Raw genomic sequence first — 12,084 nt, 5'->3', positions numbered from 1 at the left:
TTATTTTCCTTTGTCTTGTCTTTCTGTGAAATCTGACGCTGATGAGTCATTGTTTAAACAGCTGGATGACCTTGAACACAGCTGGAGTTGGATTTCCCGGGACATTCTCTTAGAAGTCTCGGGAGGCGATGGGTTTATAGTAGGGTGAATACTAGCTGGCCGTATATTTTTAAAAAATTAAAATTTTTATTGCGATTTCTGCCCCCCGACTTAATTAAACTTATATATAATAAAATCTATTAATTAAAAAAATTTAAAAACTATCGGAGGTCGTTTTTGACATCAGAAACTAGCTTTAAATAACTTACAGAAGGAAAATTTGTGCACTACAACTTTAGAACGATGAATGAAATTTGATATCAAACTCCCATTAAAAAACAATTAAAAAGCAATTAAGCGTAAATCGTGCGTCATTAAAGGTAAATTAAAATCACGATAAATTTTTTTCTCGCGGGAAAAAATTTTTGAAAAAATTTGGAGACTTAAAAAACATTCCAAAAATAAAAAAAACCCAAAACTTTTTAGTGGGTCCGAACTCCCGAGTTTTATGTAACGCTATGTAACTTTCCCGAGATTTCTCGGGATTGGGGTTTAAGGTGTGTAAAAAAAATTTTCTGTCAGCGAACCCTTTGTTAAATATTTCGAATATCACCACTGACTGTACAGTACTGTACATTGCAAATCAAGTGAGTATCATTATTATTATCCGTGGCTTCATCCAGTTACAACTCAAATTCATTCCCTTTTATTTTTTTCAATTAACTGAACATTGGAGGTCCGTTGCAATATGTGCTGTATTCTGCGACTGGTGGTGTTATTGGACAAAGACACTTTTGAAAGCTGCTTCCCAGCAGACTCAGCGATCATAATGTTCACCATATAATAGCGATCATAATACAGTATTCACCTTTTAACTACGGCAGCCGGTAAAATGAGTTCTTCTGCGATAATATGAGGCTCTTTACATTTTGCAACTCTATGTGCCACCTTGTAAGATGCTAGCAAAGCATTTCTTTGCATTGATTCCTGCTTACAAAAACTACGTTTTTCTTGATTTAACTCTTTTAACTTTCTAGTAAAGTGGTCACAAGATTTAATAACCATTCTAGGATGATTGGTTTCGAAATAGAGTATGGTGGTGAGAGCCGGGGCCGACATATAAGGTCGGCCGGCTCTCACCGGCCTTTTTTATACTCTTTCTGCCCTGTGGGCAGAAAGAGTATAAAAAAAAAACTACTCAGCGGCTGATATTTGTTATGACTACCTGCCGGCCCGGCGTACTTGCGCACTTCGGCCGAAAAATAGCTCAATATATATAGGTATATACATATATATATTTTTCAAACTTATCCAATTATGTCTACTCTATAAATTTATAATCATAAAGTAAATATTGGACACAGTATTGGGTTTAAAATTGTGTATTTTGACTGTTTGGTAAGAGGGAAAGGCAATTAAGGCTTATCCCATCGCTCAGTGAATCTGGAATCAAATTTGATTTCTAGTTTTATTCGTACACGGCAACCAGACATACAGACTATCTACATAGTGGGAAATGCCTCCCGGGAGATCTAACTGGCCCCTATTTAGGTGTTGCTGACTTAAAACTTGAATTAGACCGTTAGGCCGATCGGAAACCCACGATCGGCCACCGGTTGGGAGGAATCGAATTCAGTCGGATAACCTGAAAGATTTTCCATGGGCGATCTGTCCCGTATACTCAGTGTATGTCAGGCTCCGTCCTTCACACCCAGCCACCCATCGTGGGCCTGACCAAATCCATAATGGGCTTGCTAAAACGGTCATATTAGCGCTCCCATGTCGGAAGAAGTTAAAAAAAAAAAAAAAATTCTGAAACAGTAAAATATAAAATAAATTTACCGCGATCATAAATTAATTTTAAAAAATTTATTAAATATATTTATAAATATAACAAATTTCAGCTTAACCTTTATTTTACTTTATAAAATATCTTAATAATTTTTATGTGTGACATCATAGTAGACATGTGTCGCATGTATTTTTCAAGATGGCTGCCGAGAAGGACGGTATTCAAAAGGAGGACGAAAACAATATCGAACACGTAAATGACGATGTATTGGAGAATGGTTTCGAAGACGAACCCGATTTTGGTGATCCGGAAGGATTCGTTGAAGACATATCAGACGAAGGTTTGTTTTTACAAAAATCCAGTTTAATATGCAATATTGTACAACCATGATTAGGGTTAAGTTTGTCAACGTGCTACTTACTACTTTACTGAATTAAGTGTTAAATGTAAAATATTTAATTTTGGCATTTGTGAATTCGTATTTATGTCAAATAACTGAGATTTTAAGTAAAATATTATGTAAAAGTCTTTTTGTTTTTATAAAATATGAAGCATTTTAAAGTATTTTTTAAAAAATACTTCCAAGTGTTTTATATATTAGTTCTCGCGAGGTGATTCAATATGTGTCTTGTATACACTTAAAAGAATGTTTGACTTCTAGATTCTTTAAATCTTTAAATAATAGAAAAAATAAAGAAAATTTTATTTATTTAAATTATTTAAAAAACAAGGAAATGTAAGGTAATGAATAAATTATTATATTTTTGGTAAATTTATTAATTTTTAAATAAATTAATATGATAATTGATATATTGCTACATAATCCGACTTTATTGATTACATATATAAGTAAGCAATAGAGATATTAACAAAAAGCTATTTCTGTATTAGCCTACAAATTTTTAATTTTAAATATTGGCTTAAGAAAAACTTGGAGAATAAATACGAGAAAGCTGCTTTACATGTTACTGTAGATTCTTTAAATTGAGGTTTCCCCGATAGTGTCAATGAAAGTTTGAGGGGGTTGCTAAAACTTTGCAAGTATAAAACAATTATTTTAAAATATTTAAAACTTTACATATTATTATTTTTTTGCTCTTAATAAATGTAGGAAGTTGTCTTTTAAAAATTAAGAGGCTTTGGCATAGATATTATATATAATATAATATTGGATAATATATATAGTGTATAATATTGAAGGGAGTCAACAGAAAAAATATTTTTCTTAAAAGGAGGCCATATATGAAAAAGGTTGAGAATCCTGCCTTAAATAGTGAAGACCTTGTCAATAACAAATAAATTGGATTATAAAAAAGTACATATATTTTTTCATAGTAGTATTGTTTAGATGTGAAAGTATTATCTATTACAATGATAATGTGGAATTGTATGTGTACAGTAGAGTCCCGTACAACGCGGGGAATTCGTTATGCATTATAGGAAATCGCGCTATCGAAACCTGCATTATCTCACAATTTATGAAAGTTTAAACCTTGGCCTATAAGTTGAAAAAAAACGTATACCCTCTGATTGACAAAATTTGAGGGTGTTGCTTGCTTTATTTGTGCATTGTACAGAACTCTACTGTATTTGAAAAATTATCAATACATCTATGTTGCATTTATGTTTGTAAACAAGATGAAAGAAGTGAGCTATAATTATCAATTAATTTTTTTTTGGATTCAGAATTAAAATTTATTAGTGAAGTTATAGACAGAAAAAAGTTGGTCTTTAAGATGTGCTAGAGTTTGTAGTTAGCATTTTCTTAGATTAAAAGATTGAAATGCAACAGGATTTTGAAAAGAAGTTTACCTCTTTGGTTTTCCATTTATTTGTTATATATGCAAACTACTATTAGCAAGTATAAAGCTAAGAAAATTATCTAAATCATGCATCTTTCCTAATACTTCTCCACAATATAATCATCATCATAAAATTTGAAATGGGATATATTATAACTGAAAATTCTTATTTATGTGCTACTTATTCTTAATTATACTAAAAGTAAATATTTAAAATTCTGCTTTTTATTTTTTAACAAAGTATGGTTTGATGTTTTCTGGTGAAGATTCATAATTGTTTGAATTATAAAATGGTATGTTGTAAAATACAATATAAACTTTATAGAAACCATATATTGAGAACATTTTTTATTGAGAAATATTAAACAAATTTATTTTTTATATATGTTTATGTATAATAATAAAGTAATGTACATTATTTGTGCATTTCACATACTTGCAATTTGGTATTTGTAACTGATTTTCTTATTTATGAAGCTAAAATTTGTTTATTTGTGGAAGAATTGACAAAAATAATGAAATAACAGAGGAAGAGATAAATGATTTTATCTTAAATATGTTTTACTTTAACTTGTGTTATTGTTCATTGACTAGAAAAGAAATTCAGCTGCTATGTTGCATGGTAACCAGAATTTGCAGGTTCAAGTCCACTCTGGAGAAATTTTTTTTTTCAGATTATTCTGAATTATTTATTTAATTCCAATTATTAAATTTGATATATCGTTGGTGCACAAGAATAAAACTATTTTTTTGAGTTGTGTCACTATTCTTGTGCACCAACGACATAATAACTTTATTGCCTACCTTTAGTTCAGATTATGTAACGTTTTTATACAGTAATACCTTAGTTTTCATTAACTTTGATTATCATCGGTTTCAGTTTTTGTTTTTTCTGTGAAAAATTTGTTTTGGTTTTTGTCGCTTGCCTCAGATTGGTGTGTCCATGTCAGGAGTTGCAATTTGGCACAGAGTATTAGGTGCCCAAATCATGCACGCATAAAAAAAGCCAGACTTATAAGTACTCAAGGGACCAAGAACTGAGTCAAAATAAAATACAAAATAGTGATTCTCTCTACAAACAGGAAAACCGAAGTCAGGTGGTGAGAGTACTACCCACAGTCGTTCTAGGAAGTGGACTCTGACCCTAGGACTGAATATGTAGTATTTTCTTTGTTACATAAAATTAATCTAATTTTGTAAATTTGGGAGTGCTTTGAATATGACATTAAAACAGGGTGTCATTACAAGTAGGTTTTTTAACATTATCTAGTATAGTAAAATCGTGGGACCAATAAAAATTTGACATTATATTTGGGTTGTCGTTACATTCGATGATGTTATAATTGGGTTAAACTGTATATTGTTTGTGCAAAATAAAAAAATAATTTAGGACGATACAATAGCCACGATTATTTTTTTAAAAAACGGGAAATTTTCGTTACGCATCGACAAAAATTCAACCCGGGCCAACATGCAACGGAGAGAAATTTCAAAATTGGATGGGTTAATTTCATTGAAAGTGCATCGTGGATGATGTCGTGGTCGTGGCTGGCAAAGTTTGAACGATCGCGCCCAAAAGCAGAGATACCAAAGAAGNTTACGCATCGACAAAAATTCAACCCGGGCCAACATGCAACGGAGAGAAATTTCAAAATTGGATGGGTTAATTTCATTGAAAGTGCATCGTGGATGATGTCGTGGTCGTGGCTGGCAAAGTTTGAACGATCGCGCCCAAAAGCAGAGATACCAAAGAAGATTGGAGAATGATAACAAGACCCTCCTTGAGTGTCAAAGTGATTCAACTTAGTAGTAAGTCTCCAAGACATAGTCTTGTCCCAAATACAGTTTTGTCGTTTTACTTGTATTAATTTCTTATTGTTTGTAGTATTAAACACTATATTTATTCTCTATAAAATGTATGTATTTTTCAAGATGGCTGCCGAGAAGGACGGTATTCAAAAGGAGGACGAAAACAATATCGAACACGTAAATGACGATGTATTGGAGAATGGTTTCGAAGACGAACCCGATTTTGGTGATCCGGAAGGATTCGTTGAAGACATATCAGACGAAGGTTTGTTTTTACAAAAATCCAGTTTAATATGCAATATTGTACAACCATGATTAGGGTTAAGTTTGTCAACGTGCTACTTACTACCTTACTGAATTAAGTGTTAAATGTAAAATATTTAATTTTGGCATTTGTGAATTCGTATTTATGTCAAATAACTGAGATTTTAAGTAAAATATTATGTAAAAGTCTTTTTGTTTTTATAAAATATGAAGCATTTTAAAGTATTTTTTAAAAAATACTTCCAAGTGTTTTATATATTAGTTCTCGCGAGGTGATTCAATATGTGTCTTGTATACACTTAAAAGAATGTTTGACTTCTAGATTCTTTAAATCTTTAAATAATAGAAAAAATAAAGAAAATTTTATTTATTTAAATTATTTAAAAAACAAGGAAATGTAAGGTAATGAATAAATTATTATATTTTTGGTAAATTTATTAATTTTTAAATAAATTAATATGATAATTGATATATTGCTACATAATCCGACTTTATTGATTACATATATAAGTAAGCAATAGAGATATTAACAAAAAGCTATTTCTGTATTAGCCTACAAATTTTTAATTTTAAATATTGGCTTAAGAAAAACTTGGAGAATAAATACGAGAAAGCTGCTTTACATGTTACTGTAGATTCTTTAAATTGAGGTTTCCCCGATAGCGTCGATGAAAGTTTGAGGGGGTTGCTAAAACTTTGCAAGTATAAAACAATTATTTTAAAATATTTAAAACTTTACATATTATTATTTTTTTGCTCTTAATAAATGTAGGAAGTTGTCTTTTAAAAATTAAGAGGCTTTGGCATAGATATTATATATAATATAATATTGGATAATATATATAGTGTATAATATTGAAGGGAGTCAACAGAAAAAATATTTTTCTTAAAAGGAGGCCATATATGAAAAAGGTTGAGAATCCTGCCTTAAATAGTGAAGACCTTGTCAATAACAAATAAATTGGATTATAAAAAAGTACATATATTTTTTCATAGTAGTATTGTTTAGATGTGAAAGTATTATCTATTACAATGATAATGTGGAATTGTATGTGTACAGTAGAGTCCCGTACAACGCGGGGAATTCGTTATGCATTATAGGAAATCGCGCTATCGAAACCTGCATTATCTCACAATNTTTTTTGTTTTTCCGTCTGGTGCGTGCATGAATAAATCAGAAGGTTTTCCGAAGCGTGAGCTGACCACATACAGTTGTACATGTGAGAAGCATGGATTCTTTAAATTTAGCCCACATACTCGCAGAGATTGTTAGAAGTGCGATATTCCCCATTTTTATATATATATTTTTTAATCCTTTATAATTTTGATTATTTAATTGCTCCTTCCTCTCTTCCTTGCATGTTGTGAAATTTCTGATAGTTGGATAAACCGTTTTATTGTAATTTGTCTTTTTAAATTATTTTGAGTTGATATTAAAATTTGAAAAAGGGGGGGATACCTAGATCGGTAAAATAGGCGAATTTCCTCCTACAACTTCGGTTGTTGTTCGGGATACAGTTAAGGTTTTAACAGAGTTTGAGCGAATACGTAATTAGCAAAAAAAAAAGTTGAAATAAAGTGATTAAACAGAAATTATTACAAATATCGTAAATAACAGTTCACAAATGCATATATAGAGAGATTTTTTTTGAGGTGGGGAAATGGTCTTAACAATTTGAAATCGATTGAACACACAGTGAAATTCTCGTATACACTCACGCCATCTATCGTAGGATAAATGTACTATGCAAGAAACCTTTGCATTAAAAAACTTCCTAAAGCTTAATGGCAATCGTACTATGCCAGAAACCTTTGCGGGAGTATATTAAACAGCTTCCCAAAGTTTCATGGCAATCAGATAAACAGTGTGGTAATGCATGAAGGACAGACACATACATTCATTTTTATATATATATATATATATAGATTACATCTTATTGAAGTTTTTCGAGAAATTAAGTAAAGTTTTGTAATTCATATTTAAAATTTAATGTTAACTTTGAGACATTCTAATGTTTATTTTTGTATACATACAAAGAGTACATTGAATGTCTAATTCTATACTGTTACTAGAGTTAAATAATTTATCTTTTTATATATGTTTATGAAGAATTTCATTTCAAAATTTTAAATAAGTTTTCATTTATAATTATCTGAATGATGTAGATAAGATTTCTTTACTTATTCCAAATAACCATAAATCACATAAAATGGAAGAATGCCAAAGTTAAATAATGATTTAAACCATTAATCTTTAAGAATGCAGTTGAATGCTCTGCCAGCTGGGCCAACAAAACATAATACTTACTGACAGATTTAGAATAACATTTTATGAAATGTGATCAAATGATTTTGAAAAGATATGTGGTAGAGTAGGTCAAAACTAAGTTTGTGTTTTTTCTATTTTCTTCAAAAAGTTTCTTTAAAGGAGAGAAACAATCACTACACCACCATATGCATGCATATATAGTATGTTGAAGCTATTCTTTTCATGAATATTGTATTTTTAATGATCAGAAATGTCAATAGAGGTCAATAATTATGTGTATTGCAGCATAAGTATCTAATCTTTCCTAGAGTGTTGAACTATTCCTTCATTTTGATATCTTTTGGAAACAAAGTACAGGATCATTCAAAATTTTTTTAATAAATATTAATTATGAATATGACAGTAATTATTGTTTTACATACTGATTGATGAATTGAATCAGTTTTTCATCTGGAAACACACACACACACATATATATACATTTATCTATACTTCTGTACTAATATTATAGAGGTAAAGTTTGTAAGTTTGGATGTATGAGGTAATCTCTGAAACTACTCATTTTATTTCAAAAATTCTTTCACCAATATTTAGAATGGACCTTCAGGGTGGATATAGGCTGTATATTATTCCATTAAACATATAAATTAAAAGATATCATCTTGGTAAACGTTATATTTTTGGTGTCAGCGGGTGATGAGGGTCAAGACACATATGTATACGAGATAGGTAACTGCATTGCGCAGTCATGTGGTCGGCAAGATACACAGTGCACGAGTCTGAACTTGTATATTATACAGATGTCAAAATTCTCCCCCGCAGGGGAGAGAGACAAAATTAAGGCTTATCGTGAAGAACTCTGCTTCTATTATACTATTTTAGATGCAGTTTTTTGCATTTTAATAGAGTATGTTAAGAAAATGTACACTAAGAAGGGATTTTTTGAAATTCTCTCCCGCGGGGAGTGTTATACATTTATAATAGATACATTTTGAGCCACAGCAACATGTGGCTGGGTACAGCTAGTATATATATATATATATAGGCCACTATGTATGGCCTATATGTATATGTATGTGTTTATAATCATTTCTATGCCAATAATTTTATACTGTACATGATTATAGGAAGGTGTGATGCATCTACTTTTTTTATATATGCTTTTTAATATTGCTTTTTATTCTTTAATTTGGGACATTATAATGTCCCAAATTAGCAAGTTAATTATATGATACAGGAACAAAGCAATTTTCTTATGTGTATAATAAGAAGGGACAACTTTATTTTGTTGTAATAATGGCAAGCACTTCCATAAGAGACAACTTGGGTATAGTGGTGTCCATTTTCTTCTTAAAACAGGCAAAACCTATTATAACATTAATTTAGTAACATTTGAAAGAACTTGAAGGAAAGGCAAGAGAATTGTGTCTGTTATATCTATGCAAATAAAAGTTGATACTCCTGTGATCAGTGCAAAGACGAGCTTTCATCACTACTGTGTATGTATATGTATATATTTTCCCCATTGTTCTAACACATGGGCAGTTTTTCTCTGTGGTGAGATGTACTTTTGCTACTTGATGCTGCCATTGTTATTGTTTTTTTATCATTTATTTAAAACTTTTGTAAAATGCAAAAATGGCAATTGATAGTGGGAATATTGCAAATATTTTTGGATAAATACTTTATAATTTAGAAAATGTTTAAATGATCCAGGAGATTAATTATCTGAAAAAAATATTACAATATACAAAGTATATTGTAATATTTTTATAATATTGTATGTTTAATCACAAAATAAGCCAGAACTCAACAGTTGCTAAATAGAAACTATTGAAACTTAGTTGTTTCTGAATTAAAGGCCATAGCATAAATAGTATAGTAAAGAGTTGTGTACAGTATTCTTATAAAATTTGTCTTAAACCATTTTTAGGTAGATCTTATAAATTCAGACATATCTAACATAATGATATTAGCTGTTGTTTTCATGATCCACAAGAATTTTGAAATTATTCAACAACAGAAATATTGAATTTTTGTAAAAATTATTATTCCAATTCAGTTACATACAACAAAACATTGAAATGGTAAGAATCATTGAAGTATATATAAAAATTAGTCATTTTCACTTACAGAACAATATATTTTTTCAAAAATTAATTATTTATAAAATTTTAGTGTCTTGATAATTCAAGAAAGTTTATTGATGATAAATATTTGTGAAAGTAGAATTTTCCTACACATATTTACCATCTAGTATGAAAAATAATAATTATTAATTGTCATATTTAAATGAACTGTAATAATTTGAATTAGGTATTAAAAACACGCAAATACAAAAAAAAACAGATTTCATCAAGCTTCAAGTACTTTTGCCTTGCAATGTTGCAAACATACTTCATGAATATTGAGAATGGAATAAAGCATTTAAAATTTAATAGAATGTTCTTTTTACAAAAGTAAATAGGAGAAATAAATTATTACATAAAAATATATAAATAAAAACAACTAAGGATAGAAATAAAAAATGACTTAGTATTGCATTTGTAAATAGCTTTAGAGAACAATTGTAAAATGCTTGATTTCTTATTTATTAATTTTCTGCAATTGCTGTCTGTTATCTCTAAAAAAACATTCCTTTAGATTTTAAAAAGTTTTGTTCTATTTTGAATGTTCCTGTTGTAAGATAACATTTCAAAATAAGAATTTTGAAATGTTGCAAACAAAAGTATTTAAAGCCTGATGAAAATTATTTTTTTCATGTGTTTGTGTATTTTTAATACTCAATCCAAATTATTGCAGTTCATATTTTATAATTGTGTTGTGTAAGCCTTCACTAATTGTCATATTTATAATTAAAAATAATGTTTCAAAATTTTGAACAATCTATACTTTAATCATAAATACTAGATTAATTCACTGTTCTAAAAGAGATTATTGATAAGTTGTATGCTGTAATGTATATTAATTATAGATTTCTATCAATATTTTTCAAAGTAAGAAAAATGGAATAGCCTATTTATGAAACAAAATCACTACATTATGGATTCACGCTATATAATATGATAGAGATTACATCAAAATTCCATTATTGTAATACAAAGTATGTAAATTAATTTTGAACTACTCTAATCATTGTATTTTTATTTATTTATTTATTATTTTTTCAAAGAAATGCAATTATTATGTAACTCTTGTTGAATTTTGAGAAATTTACAGATGATAGACCTCCATAACAATTTTCTAATTGTTAATAAAAATCTTTAGAAAATAAACCTATATAATAATCAGAGTTTGATTTTAGTAAAGACATTATCTTTCTATAAAACAGATTTAATTAGCCATTATCAGGTTCTAACTAACTTAATTACCAAATTCTAGTGAGGCCCACTAGTGGCCAAATGGTTTGGTTCCCTGAACCATGGTAGTTAGTTGGTCCTGGGTTTATGCTTTGCCAGGATAAGATGGCCATGTGGAGTTATCCAGGGGCCGTATTCTGGTCACCGTCTCTGGTCTCTCGTCTATCACAAGCCAGTCGCTGATTGGCTAATTCAAATGATTAGCCAATCAGCGACCGGCTTGTGAGAGACCAGAGACAGTAACCAGAATAAGGCCCCAGGTTTTCTCCATGTCTTTAAACTGATGTTTGACTCTTGTGTTCAGTGATTGGAAAGTATGGCATATAAGTCACATTATTTTGAACATTTGTCTTTCATCAGAATATAGTACATTTCTGATATTTGATAAGGATCAGCATTATCATCAATATTCCTCAGTGATCCATATACAGTTGAGTTCTGTTTAAACATGAGACTGAAATTCTGTTGATGATAAATAAAAAAATAAATATGCATTTCAAGTTATAATACTTCATAACATGTAAGAATCATCAGAATTGGAGGATAATATTTAGGTGAGGCTGTTTGTACAGCAAAAGATATTGTGAATATTAAACCAAAAATTGTCATAACCACTTGGAAAAATCATATAATCTAAACAATTTGTAAAGAGTTTGGCATCAGATGCAATTAAATTAACAAAGCATTTATTATTACATCATTTGAACCAAATTTTAAATTTCAACAATATAAATATTGACCTCACATTAA

At 29.5% G+C, this 12,084-nt stretch overlaps 1 protein-coding gene across 1 annotated transcript in view; it reads left to right on the top strand.

Annotated features, from left to right (window-relative positions):
• The first annotated feature begins 5,559 nt into the window (after positions 1 to 5,559).
• LOC111623516 (eukaryotic translation initiation factor 3 subunit B-like) overlaps positions 5,560 to 12,084 on the top strand; it is a 40,638-nt gene continuing 34,113 nt past the window's right edge. The window contains exon 1 of the mRNA XM_023366116.1: positions 5,560 to 5,707. Coding sequence (XP_023221884.1) covers positions 5,566 to 5,707 — 142 coding nt within the window. The 5' untranslated portion in view covers positions 5,560 to 5,565. The remainder of the gene's footprint in view (positions 5,708 to 12,084) is intronic.

Source organism: Centruroides sculpturatus, unplaced genomic scaffold (assembly GCF_000671375.1).
Source record: "Centruroides sculpturatus isolate CEXI.00-Female unplaced genomic scaffold, Cexi_2.0 scaffold278, whole genome shotgun sequence".
NCBI lineage: Eukaryota > Metazoa > Arthropoda > Arachnida > Scorpiones > Buthidae > Centruroides > Centruroides sculpturatus.
This window is presented reverse-complemented; position numbering and strand designations above follow the sequence as displayed.